Source organism: Phoxinus phoxinus (assembly GCF_949152265.1).
Source record: "Phoxinus phoxinus genome assembly, chromosome: 23".
NCBI lineage: Eukaryota > Metazoa > Chordata > Actinopteri > Cypriniformes > Leuciscidae > Phoxinus > Phoxinus phoxinus.
This window is the reverse complement of record NC_136898.1, coordinates 24,858,862-24,874,916: the sequence shown is the minus strand read 5'-3', so window position 1 is coordinate 24,874,916 and position 16,055 is coordinate 24,858,862. Positions and strand designations below refer to the sequence as shown.

At 46.6% G+C, this 16,055-nt stretch overlaps 1 protein-coding gene across 1 annotated transcript in view; it reads left to right on the top strand.

Moving 5' to 3' along the window:
- Positions 1–16,055, top strand: part of il6st (interleukin 6 cytokine family signal transduce) — a 46,732-nt gene that overhangs the window by 13,644 nt on the left and 17,033 nt on the right. The window contains exons 2-7 of the mRNA XM_079600723.1: positions 7,056–7,130; positions 7,214–7,522; positions 8,990–9,128; positions 9,236–9,405; positions 9,503–9,657; positions 9,947–10,106. Coding sequence (XP_079456849.1) covers positions 7,076–7,130; positions 7,214–7,522; positions 8,990–9,128; positions 9,236–9,405; positions 9,503–9,657; positions 9,947–10,106 — 988 coding nt within the window. The 5' untranslated portion in view covers positions 7,056–7,075. The remainder of the gene's footprint in view (positions 1–7,055; positions 7,131–7,213; positions 7,523–8,989; positions 9,129–9,235; positions 9,406–9,502; positions 9,658–9,946; positions 10,107–16,055) is intronic.

Genomic DNA, 16,055 nt, shown 5'->3' with positions numbered 1-16,055 from the left:
CCGTCGGTCTCACGGTTATATACTAACCGTCACACCCCTAGTAAATAGTTGTTTCCACTAAAAAAGTATGATTTTTTACATTACAAATCTTTAAATGCCTTTTTCTCAAAATGACTTTTCTCTCATACTCCAAGTCCGAAATCTCCACTTCAGTCGCACCGATACACACCAAACTTTCCAGTCTTGTACCTAGTTATATTATGAAGACAATTACTGAGGGATTTGTAGATATATTATTCCTAGCCTGATTTATATAACATTTTATTCCAAAAACATGGCAAAAATACATTTTTTTAAGGCTATTGACAGTATATTCTGATTTACAGGATAACAAAAGTAGATATCCATAAATCCCTCAGTAATTTTTTTCCATCTCTAATATGTGAACACAATGAAAAAATAATTTTGAACCTGGCTTTATCCAATTCTGAGATTTCGTTTTTTAAAATATAGGCAAATTAGTGCATATTTAATTAGATAATGCCTAATTTGCATATTTAAACATTAAATTACAGAAAACTTGTAATACATTTTTTTCTCATCTTAATGTAGATAATCAACTGGGAAAGTTTCATGGTGATATCTGCTAGTTAAAAATATTACCCTATTCACCTGTAGTGTCTCGCCTTAAAACTGCAGTGAACCAAAGACAGTCTCAAAAACACGGTTTGAAATCGCTGGTGTTTCTGACGTCACAAACTACCTTGTAACCAATTCGCCTTTGGCTAAGCCACACCCTAGAATGTAGATTGACCAATCACAGCGCAGCAAAGAACGAGCTCCACAGCGGTCCGACACTTGTTCACAGCGCTCCATTGACTTTAACACAGGCGTCTCATATTGTTGGTCTCGGCAGGCTATTACCGTCGTAGTTTTATCAGAAATATGGTTAAACGTTGTGCCTGGGGCATTTGTAACACAGATACGCGTTTCCCAGAGAGGTTGGAGGGGGGTGTCCGTTTTTTCCCCTTCCCAAATCGAAGTAAAATACTGACAAGTGTCGTCTTTGGATTAAACTGTGTGGACGTCCTCACAGTCAGCGAAACCCCTCAAGATCAACAACACACTTTTGTGCTCTAAGATAAATTTTGCTTTTAACCTTACTGTGAAGTTATACTAGTTAAACAGTTCCCTTTCGAAGGGAACTCGACAATACGTCATCGACGCTTTGGGGAACGCCTCAGGCGTGACAGGTGTCTGAAATCACAATCAAATCACGGCAATCACATTGACCGGCGACAGCCCGTGAATCATTAATGTGAATGATTAACGTGCGACCTGGAAGTATATAAGGGCGCCTTGCACACATGACAAATCATCTTTTCGTCTTCAGGGACTGTTTTGTCTGTAACCGCTTCTGAAAATCAAAAGGTAATTATGAAATGCACTGAGAAGGCTGAGTGTTTTCAGCTGTGCGTTTTCTGTCTGGGAAGGAAGAGCGCGCACAGGCAGTTCCTGAGGGAACAATTGCGAGCGTTTTTTCTTTGAGAACGCTCCGATCTCGTCTGGCCCTCTCCTTCAGAGAAGAGGGCTCAGCGTCTGGGTGAAAGATCCCAGATGAAGCCCGCCAATCGCCTTGAGAGGGGTATAATCCTCTCAGACGATGTGGCGGCTGACGAGAGTAAGCAGTGAGTGCTTTTCCGGACAAACAGAAGATGGCTGATGAGGTAATCGGAAAAATAGATCCTGAATCTTCTCAGCCACCCTGCCCCGTGTATGCTGAACTGGTTGGTGTTATGGAAACGCTCCGCGAGCAGGCTCAGCTGCTGTGGCTGCACGTTGGGGGAAAAATCGCTCACTATGAGAGCGTTTTTTCCCCAGTCATAAAACCACCAGCTCAGGTGAGCCTTTCATTTCTTCCCGATCTCATACTGAGATCGAGAGGACATGGAAGAACCCATACTCTTCCCATGTCCACCGACATCAGCGGGCTAGTCTCACTGATGTTGGGGTGATGGGAGAGCATGGGTATGTGTCGATGCCGCCCATTGACGAGATGTTTGCAACTATCTCGTGTCTGGCAGGCGTCGACACTGAGAGCTCCAACCCTGCCAGTTTAATGGCAGAGCATACACGCCAGCGGGTCAGGCCGGTGCTACCCTGCACACCATGGCGGTATTGCAGGTACACCAGGCCAATCTGCTGGGGGATCTCGACCAGGGGGTGGGGCCCCTGAGGTGGTTACTGAGCTGCGCCACGGAGTGAACCTGGCCGACATCGGGGAGAAGAGAGAAAGGCTTTCTCCTCGATTCACTGGTTTTGCCCTCTGAGCTTTTCGGCACCTCCGTGTAGGCGGTGGCTGGAAAGTTCAGAGAGGCGAGGGCGCGCCCAGCTGTACTAGGACCTACATACCGCTGAGATCCGTATCCACACCCAGACAGACGGGAGGGCCTGGCCCATCATGGTCCGGGGACCTTAGACAGGGCCAGAGAGCCAGTGTTGCCTCTCGTGCGCCTCCTCCGTGGAGGAGTAGATCGCAGAAGAGGTGCAACTCCCGCAAGAAGAGGGATCTGAGGGAGGTGATCCAGCACGATTGCACACAGCATCGGCATGGATCACCTCCCCCTGAGGGCGTGATTATATCTTAGCCCTCTCCTCTCTCCCGACTCCCCAGACGCTTCCTACATCAGGCCTGAGGCTGGGCTCATGGTTAGAACAACGTTCTGATGGCCCGCCTCTGCTTGGTTAGTGAGAGTGCCTCTTTCAGGCATGTAAAGGTGGTAGACCCCATGTTCATAAAGAACTGTCTGGTAAGTCTTCACTTCGCAAGCCGCAGGTGAGCTGAGTGGTCTTCTTTAAGAATAATTTTGTGTGCAACTAACACAAAAATTATCTCTCTACAGACCTCGTTCCCTGTATAGAGCTATGGGGTCATGTAAGGTACATTTTTGGATTATTAGGGCCCTGAAGTCCCCCTTTAGGTGGCTAGAACGACTATTTTAGCCCTCGGGCTGTTAGCCACCTCAGGGTAGGGTAGTTGGTCTCTCTCCCACAGGATTTTTATCTTGGAGTATAGACTGACGCTAGTGCTTCAGATAGATCTTATGTCCAGTCCATGGGACCGTCTGACTTCCTTCCTGAGTACATCGCCCCCTTGAGCTCTGTTTGGGTTTTCATTGGGCTGAGCGATTCTGCAGCCAGTTGTATGAAATAATAACTATTTTTCTAGTAAGGCTGTGGCTCCTCCGAGCCCTCAGGTAGATCTATGCTTGCAGGCTGGCCCTCACCAGGGCCGCCTCTGTAGCTGGCCTAGGCTGTGCCAGGGATAGTGGAGGCGCTCTGCTTAAGCATTTCTGCCTCTGAACCTTCACTTTGTGAATATAGGTTCCTAGAATCCCTGTATGACAGCCTCCTCCAATGGGAGTCGTTAGGCCAAGGCCCGCCCCCTTCTCTGCATTCTGGGGTGACAAGAGTAATGCAGTGTGGTGCAGAGGCATGGTTTATAAAGATCCTGGGTTTGGCCTCAAATAGGCCTCCCCGGTACAATGTGTCTTTATTGAGCAGGGTTAGGCGTCTTTCACCTCATGAAGAGACTGGGTCTGTCTGCCCGACCCTGCCGTGCAGAACTAGCAATCGGATCTGGGCCGCCAGTATAGGCTTCACTCACCTCGCTGAGCTACTGCTCGAGCGTCGGGTTGTAGGTGGTTGGCTCACAAAAGAAGCAAGCCCCACTCCCCTAGGTTGGGCACAGATACATTTTCTGTCACCCCTAGAGCCACTGGCAGGCCCGCACCTTGGTAAACCTCAGGGTGAGGTGGAGAGTATTCCCCTGTGATACAGGGTAGGTCTGAGTCCTTCACTTTCAGTTCTGTATTATCCTACCTCGCACCACTATGGCTCGGGTTGAGCGGAAAGTTCTAGCCTTCACTTATTTTTTGGTAACGGAGTACGCTCCATTGAAGCCAGAGCATTGCCATGTGCTGACGCCCATGCGTACAGATGGTAGGCCCCTGACTCTGGGGCCTCCGTTAAGGCAGAGTGGCGTATGTTGTACTCCCCTTGCTTAAAGGGTGCTAGCGCTCTTGCTGAGTATACTGCCATGGGCAATGTGATTAGGTACCAGAATGCTGTAGGCGCTGTGTAAACAGCTTATCTGCCAACGTAGGCTGCGCCGTTAGGTAGTAGGCCTCAGCAGGCCTCCTGAATGGGCAGCCCCCAAGAGGGCGCTGTAGGCCAGCTCACCTCATGTGGCTGGCCTTGGTGGTTCGGGCAGTTGACTCACTGATGGGTAGTAGGCCCTAAACAGGCCTCCTCGGAGGTGAGTCCCAACATTGTGGGACATACTTTAAAGCCGCGACCAGGTAGCTAGCCATATTAGGCCTCCTGTGGGTGGACCCAATAGTTATGTTGGTATAGTATGATTCCCAACAGTGTACCTTTTGTAGCAGAATTGACTCGCTATCAGCTAGTAGGCCCGACCAGGCCTCCCTGATAGGCGAGTCCCTAGCTGGCTGGCCTTAGCAGGCCGCCTTGGAATCGTCAACCTAGGCCTTCACAGGCCTCCTCAGTGTTTTGAAACACAAACACTGGGTAGATCCGTGGATAGAGTAGAGAAACTCCCCTCGCTGGCAAGGGTTGTAAAGCACTATGCTGAGTCATACTCTCTGGGATATCCCGTCTCTGAGATCCGGGCCGGGTGGTTTACTGCCAGCTTCGCAGTCCCTCGGTTTGGATGCCTTACGTAAGGCAAATGTCCAGAGGCTCTGTCTCCGGACAGACAGGAAGTTTGCCAGACTAAAGTGTCCGACGTAAATGACACCAGGTCAGGCCTTCCTGGTGGCATTTCGGGGCCAGTTATCAGGTAGTAGGCCTCACCAGGCCTCCCTGAAGGTGAGCTCCCACATTCTGTGGTTATCAGGTAGTAGGTCTCACCAGGCCTCCCTGAAGGTGAGCTCCCACAAACTGTGGTTATCAGGTAGTAGGCCCCGCCAGGCCTCCCTGTGAGTAGTTCCCCAACGATGCTGGGTTCTGGAAGCTAGTGGCCGCTTGCTATCAGTTCAGCTGGCCTTATTTGGCAGCTGCTGAAAGCAAGCTTGTGCCCTGGCTCAACTAAAGTGTTCGCCCTCTGCTACTGGTTCCCTCCCGGAACTTCTTACTCTGCCTACAGCCTGGTTTGCCTACCAGGCGGAACATTGCTCCCCTCACTGAGGGTCGCTATGAGTGTTTGGACCCCTGAGTCTGGTCAGACGGTCGTAGGCCACTCGTGAGGCCTCCCAGTTAGATCAGCACCTAGGCCTTCACAGGCCTCCTCAGTGTTATGAAACACAAACACTGGGTAGATCCGTGGATCGAGTAGAGAAACTCCCCTCGCTGGCAAGGGTTGTAAAGCACTATGCTGAGTCATACTCTCCGGGATATCCCGTCTCTGAGATCCGGGCCGAGTGGTTCACTGCCAGCTTCGCAGTCCCTCGGTTTGGATGCCTTACCTAAGGCAAATGTCCAGAGGCTCTGTCTCCGGACAGACCGGAATTTGGCCAGACTGAAGTGTCCGACTTAGTGACACCAGGTCGGGCCGTCCTGGTGGCATTTCGGTTGGTAGTTTCCCCGAATAGTGACTGGCTGGGGTTCCCTCGGGTTCCCTAGCCACATTTCCTAGAAGGGACCCCTTCTAAAATTGAAGTTGTGGTCCTAGGCCTTTGAGCAGGCCTAGGTAGGCCTCTGGTAAAACATCGTTTTGGAGGGCCTCCTGTTAGGCTTATAGCTTGGGCTATGACCGTAGGGAATGCTGTCACTGACAGCCCAGTGTGACCTGAGGGTGAGTGGTTCTTGCATTTCATTTGAATTTGCTGGTTCTGACAGTTGTCACTGCCTCCTGGCATGCACTCCCCTCAGCATGGCGGAGTGGGTATTTCGTTCCCCAAAGCGTCGATGACGTATTGTCGAGTTCCCTTCGAAAGGGAACGTCTCAGGTTACAACTGTAACCTATCTTCCCTGAGAACAGGGAACGAGACAATACGTCTCCCTGCCATGCCTCGGGTCCTGCCTACCAAACAGTCCCTTCAGACGATGGATGATTTGTCATGTGTGCAAGGCGCCCTTATATACTTCCAGGTCGCACGTTAATCATTCACATTAATGATTCACGGGCTGTCGCCGGTCAATGTGATTGCCGTGATTTGAATGTGATTTCAGACACCTGTCACGCCTGAGGCGTTCCCCAAAGCGTCGATGACGTATTGTCTCGTTCCCTGTTCTCAGGGAACATAGGTTACAGTTGTAACCTGATACGTTTTATGCTGGTTTAGGTTATGATTTCGGTTCTCTACCCTAATTGTTGATACGCTAGCACACGCTGCTAATAAATACAACGTTATACTCGCGTAGTCCGTTTGCTTTGTAATAACGATTATAGAAGTGAATAGAGACCTACCCAGCTTTGCATGAACAGTGTTGCTCCTGATATTGTTAGTCCCAGGAATTCAAATTAGAGGTCTGCAAGCCCGTCGGGACCCGACACGCTAAGCCCAATCGGGCCGGGCTCGGGCTATTTTTTTTATTTTACAGATCGGGCTCGGGTCGGACTCGGGCTTATTTAGCTTCTCTCATTTCATTGTGCCCATAATATACGTGCAGAGCACATAAATATTGTTATATTGATTATATTATAAATATTATACACCGCCTAAGCAACACTAACGCAATACGAGTTGAAAAATGAAAAATTGCAGGCGTTGTCGGGCTGGAGTTTTTGGCCCGTGCAAAGGAGCCCCGCCTCCACTCACTCACTCGGCTCAGAGATCCACTCGTTGACGAATGACGATCACACGCTGAAATGCTCTCAGATCTCTGAGCTGCTGTGAGTGAGTGGAGGCGGGGCTCATTTGCATATTCAAAACTTGGCGTTATTTAAAAACGTATCAGTTTTCAATTGTAGACGTTCTTCATTGCAGCATATGGGAGCCATCCTCTCGACCCAAAGCAGTGAGATCATGTAGTTTAATCCAAAGACATACATTATGGGGAATATGAAATGTTCTGAGTAGGAATTACCACTATCTGTATTCACTATATCTATATTTATATCTTTTGATGCATATTTAATTTTATTTTTCAGATACCAGTTTTGATGTGACAATGGACACTTCACATCATTTCTTCTTACTCTTGATGTTTTTGCACTATACAATAGGTAAGCCTATTGTCATTTACTCCCAAATAACAGTTTCTTAATTGTTCTTTAGTGATACTCAATTTAGTGTTTTGTCCACACAGGAACCAATACAAGCTGTGTAAAGATTCTTCCAGACTCCAACAGTAGTATTCTCGTTGAGTTGGGGAAAAACTTCACAGCCACATGTCACCTGTTGGAGAGATCTGCTTACACCTCAGATGACATTGAATGGCTCTTGGATGATTACAGCAGCATTGCAAAGCAGCATTATCATAAAATAAATGAATCGTCCGTCAGTGTTACTGTTAACGTCAGCAGAAACATGAACGGCTGGTTGAGGTGTAAAGCCAGCAGGAAGTCCTTGTCATTCACACCATCGTGTTTCTATGGAGTCTCACTCCGTGCAGGATGTGAGTGTCTTCTTCCTACAATCACATCATGTGTTACTTTCTAATTAAAAGGCTGGAATTCTTCCACACTCCAGTTGTGTTTTAGTTTTGTACGTATTGTAAGGGATAGTCCCCTAAAGGGGCACGAAGGAAAAAAGAGGAGATGGGAGGAAAAATGATATGTCAATGCTTTTGCATTATCTCGTAAATGTTTTGCTTTTCCCTGAGAAACGTGTTCGCTCGCAAAACTTATGAGTTTTTCAGAGGAACACAAAAGTTTTGCAAGCGAGCGCAGTGATTCTCAGGGGAAAGCAAAACATTTATGAGAGAACCTCAAAAGCAATGGCATAATTTTTCCTCCTGTCTCATATTTTTTCCCTTCACCTTGTCCCTTTAGGGGCTCCGTAGGATAGTTCCACCAAAAATGAAAATCTATTGACTTTGTTTCTTCCATGGAACTCAGAGAAAAAAAAAATGCAATGTATCCAGTGTATTCCAAGACATTTGTGTCAGGAAAAGACAGACATTTCAATCATTATAAGCTTTCCCTGCCTTAGATTTGAAATTTCAGTTGTGCTCAAGTTCAATTGACCGTTCGCAAAGACCCGTCCCCCTTAGTTACTGTTGCTATGTCCGACAAGCTACGCCGCTCTCTCGCCACACCATGTTCTCACGCAGTGAAAAACACATCGCGGAGCAGAGAGGAGACTGACAACACACTTTTACTTGTCGGTTACTTTTCGGTTACTTTTGATATTAAACAAAGTCTCACCTTTCAAATTTGGTCATTTTTTTTAAAAGAAAGTTAAACAATAAATACCGTTTTGTGGCTCTTTAATGTGTGTGTCAGATCGCTGTGTCGCCTCAGTTAAAGCCGCTCGTGAACCGATCATCTCTTCCTTCTAGTTCATTTATAGCATCAAATAAACATGAATGAACATCAGAAGGAATGTTGTTTTAACCGCAGAAAGGCATCAGTACACCGTATTTCAAGTTCAAATCCCCCAACGTTAATCTACTAACTCTCCTGACTGCTTTGCCGGACAAAATGGCGGATGGCTAAGTATAATTGGTCAGATCACCTGTCAATCAAGCTCCCTGCGAAGGGTCAATTTCAAATAAAGTATTTTTTTCTTCAAAGACCATAATCGCTGAGGTCACACCAGGCCCGACAACCTTAAAAAAAAAAAAACTATTTGAATTAAATGAGATTTCAAGAATGTTTTCAGCAAATGACGGAATCAGTATTTCACACAGAAAGCTAGCGTGTGGCTTTAGAACATTTGGTTAATATTGTCATTTTTAAGAATCTTTTATTCATTTATTTATAAAAATGTAGGAGAAAAGAAGCCTTTCTGTTGTGGGAAATGCCAGAAATGTTTTTCTCATTATTTAAAAGCTAATGTATTATTTACTTTAGCGTCATTATGTATTTTTTAATTTATGAATTCTGTTTACATTCAATGTTTTTCTGTTTATGACCTCCAGACCCTCCATTGAAACCAGAGAATCTGACGTGCATGGCTGTGCAGGAGGGCAGTGGTATTTCCCCTTACTTAAAATGTTCCTGGGATCCAGGAACACGGGATCCGCTGCTCGACACCACTTACACCCTTTATGTTGAAATGTATGTGTAAGAGTAGCTGTTAGACCTAATAACACTGCATCAGTTGTTACACCTTTAATTCAAAATGAAAGAGTATCACTTACTTCCTCTTCTTTTTCTTTTTATAGAGGAGTAGAGCCAACCTATTCCAACAGCTGTAAACAGCGTCTTGCAGAAAGTTGCACCGTCAACCTGAGCACTTTTCCGGTTTTCATGGATGTGAATGTGTGTGTTGAAGTGAAGAACGAGCTGGGGTCAGTACGGTCAGACAAACTTAAATGGGATGCTTTGACGTTGGGTAAGATATATGCTTTTGCATTAGGAAAGAGTGCATTTTACTCTCTATATGGATGCGTAACTTCAGCTATCTCCTTCACTTTTATTTGTTTTTGCAGTGAAACCCAATCCACCATTGGATGTCCAACCTCTTGCTGAAGTTAACTTCTCCACATCTCTCATGGTTACTTGGAAACCTCCCATTGAAAAGACAACTATGCCACTCTCTTATCTCATCAGATACTGCAAAGTAGACTCCGATGTTTGGATCGAGGTATGAGAAAGCCAAAAGCAATTCAGATTTTAAAATGATTTCAAAACAAATTTAGATTTTTTTTTAAATGTGAATAGTGATTGTTAGTGAAAAATGTAATGTGATCTTTTGTTTTGACCGATCAAACATTTGATTTACCTACCAAAGCATTTCATTATGGTTCAGTGGGGGTTTCTTATTTCAAACAATGCAGTACAAGCTTAAATTATGTTAATATTGCATTACATGTAGTCCTCACATCAAAAAAAGTCTCATATTGTTTTATTCATGAATTTAATCCCTCCTTCAGGTGCCTGAGATTTCCACCCAAGCGCACAAGGAGTCGTTTAGACTGCAGTCGCTGAAGCCTTACACTGAATACGTGGTACAGATGCGATGCATTAAAGAACATAATGAAAGCTACTGGAGTGAGTGGAGCGCCAATGCTACAGTTCGCACTGCAGAAGCCGGTATGACCTGTATTATTCCCAAAGCTATTACATTTTTCTGAAAGGGTTGTTTTTATGTGGACAGCTGATGGAAGGATCCTAGAATTGCAAAATAAAATAAATATTCCTAAACACAGAGGATGGCTTCAGAACAATATTTGCGGGGAAGCTACTTTGAAGCTGTAGCTTTATAAAGTAGTTAAAGTTTTCATGCGATTTTCATATCGCGTTTTTATTGCCAAATTATGAACGGCTTGTAAGGAGACCTAGGTTGTCTATGAAAGCCTGTGGGCTGATTTTAATGTGAAGGACAGAAATGTGAGATTTTATGTGAGAATCCAGAAAATGTGATGTTTATGCTCCCGAGAGCCTATCTTCCGTTCAATGAAACGAATGCTTATACAATGTTGAGGCGGGTAATGTCAAAAGACCCATTTTGTATTGTAATGTCAATGTGTCATGCAAAGAAAAGGGATTACATTTACATTTATTCATTTAGCAGACGATTTTATCCAAAGCAACTTACAAATGAGAACAATAGAAGCAATTAAACTAGCAGTAGGACTACAATATGTAAGTGCTATGACCCTTCACAGTTCAATCTAACGTAGTGCTCTCGTTGAGTTAGGCAGATCATTCCACCAGCAGGGAACAGTCATGGTAAAGGTCAGAGAGAGAGATTTCGTGCCTCTTTGAGATGGCACCACCAGACGCCGCTCACTTGCAGAGCGCAAGTTTCTGGATGGCACATAAGTCTGAAGTAATGAGTTCAGGTACAGGGGAGCAGTGCCAGTGGTTGTTCTGTAGGCAAACGTCAGTGACTTGAATTTGATGCGAGCGGCAACCGGCAACCAGTGCAATTTTGTGAGGAGAGGAGTGACGTGTGCTCTCTGTGGATTAATTCAAACCAGGGCCGTGCACAGACCTTTTGAGGGGCTTGTGTTGAAACTGAAAAAGGGCACCCCCTCCCTTTTTATTTTATACATTTTTTTATATGGACTATATTAAGATTATTTAGTAAGCCTACATAAAAGCAAGAAATGGTCACATCTTCATGACAAATTCAATAACACAAAATAATAGTCTCTACTCTTAACCCTAAAAAAAACATGTTGTACTACATTATACATGTGTGAAGATGAGCGGAGAGTAGCTTATATATAGCCCTACTATAGATTAAAACAATTTGCTTACCATATATTATTACCATAACATGAATTTATTAAATGTTAATAAATTGAGTGTATCAGCAATCATAAATCAAAGAAGAAATTTCTTAGAAATGTGTTACCTAGGTGACGAGAGTCCCTTTGTGTAGTTCCAGTGCGAAACAGCGCGGGCGCACATGTGCTTATGATTTTCCGATGGTAAAAACAAATTTTATGTTGTTGTATTACTTATCAATATATTGTTAACATTTTACAAAAGTCAAACTCAGATGCAGTGAATTTTTTCTTTTTTTTCTGTTTGCGCATGTGTGCAAATGTGCACTTTCTTACGTGATTAAAACGGCGCGGGCGGCATCAAATTACATTTCCATCAACAGGTTACAAACTAGTTTGTTGTTGGCGCTCAGTTTTTCCAGTTGTAAAATACATTTGGCCAAAATCTCATTTTATAAAAGATGAAATGCTACTGTATGCACAGGCTATTTAAGTGTAGGCTATGTATCGGCTATAACTAAATGGCAAATTGCCTCTCTCTCAGGTCCCACATGTCAGTCAGACCTTTATAGACATAGGGCCCTATTTTAACGATCTGAAACGCAATTGTGTCAAAGAGCAAAGCGCAAGTAACTTTGTGGGCGGATCCCGGCGCTGTTGCTATTTTACCGGCGGGATAAATGACTATTGCGCCTGGCGCAAATCTAAAAGGGGTTGGTCTGAAGTAGCTTCATTATTCATAGGTGTGGTTTGGGCGTAACGTGAAATAAACCAATCAGAGCGTCCTCTCACATTCCCTTTAAGAGCTGACGCGCTTGTTCCATGGCGGATCGTTATTATAACGGCGGATTTGCCAGCGCACATTGAGACCGACATTCTCGTCAGGACCGTAAAATACAGAGAAGTGACATTGGGGATGATGGGAGAAACCCACCCAAATTAGCTTCGGTTAAACAGGCGTATAATTTGGGTAGATGTGTAGCCTAATCTAGATTTATTTTTTTTTAAATCTAGATAGATCTTTTTCCACATCTTCACGGACACAACAATGATTTCCCTCGTGTGTTAATATTTTTCCTTGTAATAATGTTTTCACACAAAAATGAAAACTGCTGCGTCTGTTTATATTAGAGAATCAAAGTGGATGCGCGTTAACACGCTACATTATGGCCAAGCACGCGCCCTTAAAATACCATATCACTAACGCGCAACGCGCCACTGTCTTTAGACTGTTTTTTTCCTGGTCAGTGGCGCAATTGCTTTCTAAAACTGGAAAATAGCACCAGGGGAGTTTTGCGCCGGAACACGCTCCTCTTTGCGCTGAACCGCCCCCGCGAGCGCAAGTTCATTCCCTAATTTACTGACGTGCGTCTGTGGAGGGAAAAGTCCGCTGTGCGCGGGTGCAAAATAGGAATGATACATGCGTCGGTGTACAAAGTCAATTGCGCTGGGTGCAAGATAGGGCCCATAGTGTTTAGTTCTTGTTCAAACAACAAGATCTTTGTTTACCCTTGCAAACTTCGTTCAGCTGCTGTCTGCTGTGCGGAGCTTCAGTTCATTCAGTCACGAGAGGGGGCGGAGTTATCAGGTTTACTGACAGTTTGAGGATCGATAAGATTTACACATCGATAGATTTAAACTCTTTTTAAGAACTTTATTTGGCTAGATATTTGTATAAACAGACAGGCAGATGTAAATAGCATTGATTTATAAAATAAATAAACAAATTAAAAAAACACCACCACCAAAAAAAAGGGCACAAAGGGCAAAAAGGGCATGTGCTCTGCACAGGTAGGGACCTGTGCACATGCCTGATTCAAACTATAGTCTCATAAAAAGCCAGATCTATATTGTCTTAAATATACTTCAAGTCCCTGTAAAGGCAATTCTAAAAAATAAATCTAAACACATTATAAATGTTAGAAATGTATTGCTAAGACACACTAAGACTGTGAACTGTGAAGTACTGAATTGTGGAGTTTTTTTTTTGATGCACTGGAGCCACTGAGCTCCTGGCCCGGCCCTTACTGTTGATGATGCACTGGAGCCACTGAACTCCTGGCCCGGCCCTTACTGTCGATGATGCACTGGAGCCACTGAGCTCCTGGCCCCGCCCCTACTGTCGATGACGCACTGGAGCAACTGAGCTCCTGGCCCCGCCCCTACTGTCGATGACGCACTGGAGCAACTGAGCTCCTGGCCCCGTCTCTACTGTCGATGACGCACTGGAGCAACTGAGCTCCTGGCCCCGCCCCTACTGTCGATGACGCACTGGAGCAACTGAGCTCCTGGCCCCGTCTCTACTGTCGATGATGCACTGGAGCAACTGAGCTCCTGGCCCCGTCTCTACTGTCGATGATGCACTGGAGCAACTGAGCTCCTGGCCCCGTCTCTACTGTCGATGACGCACTGGAGCCACTGAGCTCCTGGCCCCGTCTCTACCGTCGATGACGCACTGGAGCAACTGAGCTCCTGGCCCCGCCCCTACTGTCGATGACGCACTGGAGCCACTGAGCTCCTGGCCCCGTCCCTACTGTCGATGACGCACTGGAGCCACTGAGCTCCTGGCCCCGCCCCTACTGTCGATGACGCACTGGAGCCACTGAGCTCCTGGCCCCGTCTCTACTGTCGATGACGCACTGGAGCCACTGAGCTCCTGGCCCCGTCTCTACTGTCGATGACGCACTGGAGCCACTGAACTCCTGGCCCGGCCCTTAATGTCGATGACGCACTGGAGCAACTGAGCTCCTGGCCCCGCCCCTACTGTCGATGACGCACTGGAGCCACTGAGCTCCTGGCCCCGTCTCTACTGTCGATGACGCACTGGAGCAACTGAGCTCCTGGCCCCGTCTCTACTGTCGATGACACACTGGAGCCACTGAACTCCTGGCCCGGCCCTTACTGTCGATGACGCACTGGAGCAACTGAGCTCCTGGCCCCGCCCCTACTGTCGATGACACACTGGAGCCACTGAGCTCCTGGCCCCGTCCCTACTGTCGATGACGCACTGGAGCCACTGAGCTCCTGGCCCCGTCTCTACTGTCGATGACGCACTGGAGCAACTGAGCTCCTGGCCCCGTCTCTACTGTCGATGACGCACTGGAGCCACTGAGCTCCTGGCCCCGTCTCTACTGTCGATGATGCACTGGAGCAACTGAGCTCCTGGCCCCGTCCCTACTGTCGATGACACACTGGAGCCACTGAGCTCCTGGCCCCGTCTCTACTGTCGATGACGCACTGGAGCCACTGAACTCCTGGCCCGGCCCTTACTGTCGATGACGCACTGGAGCAACTGAGCTCCTGGCCCCGCCCCTACTGTCGATGACGCACTGGAGCAACTGAGCTCCTGGCCCCGCCCCTACTGTCGATGACGCACTGGAGCCACTGAGCTCCAAGCGCGGCCCCTACTGTCGATGACGCACTGGAGCCACTGAGCTCCTGGCCCGGCCCTTACTGTCGATGATGCACTGGAGCCACTGAACTCCTGGCCCGGCCCCTACTGTCGATGACGCACTGGAGCCACTGAGCTCCTGGCCCGGCCCTTACTGTCGATGACGCACTGGAGCCACTGAGCTCCTGGCCCGGCCCTTACTGTCGATGATGCACTGGAGCCACTGAGCTCCTGGCCCGGCCCTTACTGTTGATGATGCACTGGAGCCACTGAACTCCTGGCCCGGCCCTTACTGTCGATGACGCACTGGAGCCACTGAGCTCCTGGCCCCGCCCCTACTGTCGATGACGCACTGGAGCAACTGAGCTCCTGGCCTCGCCCCTACTGTCGATGACGCACTGGAGCCACTGAGCTCCTGGCCCCGTCCCTACTGTCGATGACGCACTGGAGCAACTGACCCTAACAATAGAGCACATTCGCATCAGTTCGCCGCTCAATCGCGAGTTACTGTCAGCTCTATTAGTCACTACAGTCTACAGTTTGCTAGCTAGCTATGCCTTCGTCACGGAAATGCGTATTACCTAGATGCGATCACTTACAAAACAGATTGTTGTCGTTGTTATTTAAATTTCCAAAAAACTCCCATGTCAATTTTGTGAAGAGCCACCTTGATGGAGAGAGCTGAGGCTCATCACCAACACCCGCCTCTGTAGTGATCATTTTACACAGAATAGTTTTATAAACTTTCGTCAGACACAACTGGGATTCACTGATAATCCGCTTACTGGTGAATGAGGCCGAACGAACCGACTATCTCCCGCCTCGGCCTTCATCCTCCTGTCCCGCGAGTGGGCGTGGTTTCAGCGCAGCCCCCAGCGTTTGAGAAGAGAATACTGCAAATGTTTTCATGATTTTGATAGCTTATTTTATTTACTTTGGCGGCTTTTTTATCATTCAAATTTGGTTGGGTGGCTAATAACAAATTTTTCTGTGGTGTGACAAACTCAGAACACATTCTTAATTTTGACTTTACAGGGACTTAAAAACTACCATAACGGTGTAATTTTAATGAATTCATCTGTCGACATGATGCCGGTGAATTGCAGAGGTCATACATCGCTAAGATCAGATGCTTTCTGAACTGCTGTTTTCTCACCGTTTTGTTGTGTTAATTTTGTTATTGAGAGGAAAGCGTGCTGCACATATTTACGTTCATCTAAACGTCGCTCTCAGCCTCGTTGATGGCGTCAGGATGTTCGTTTACAGTATATCGCTGCATAGGTATTTCTGAATTATTTTACTTCAAAGCAAAGAATTAAAAGACCTTCGCAGTGAGTATATCAGGGTCTTGAGTCACGTTCAGTCTCTTGTGCGTTACGTGAGCATGAGCAATAAGCTGCTGGCTGCAGTTCACTC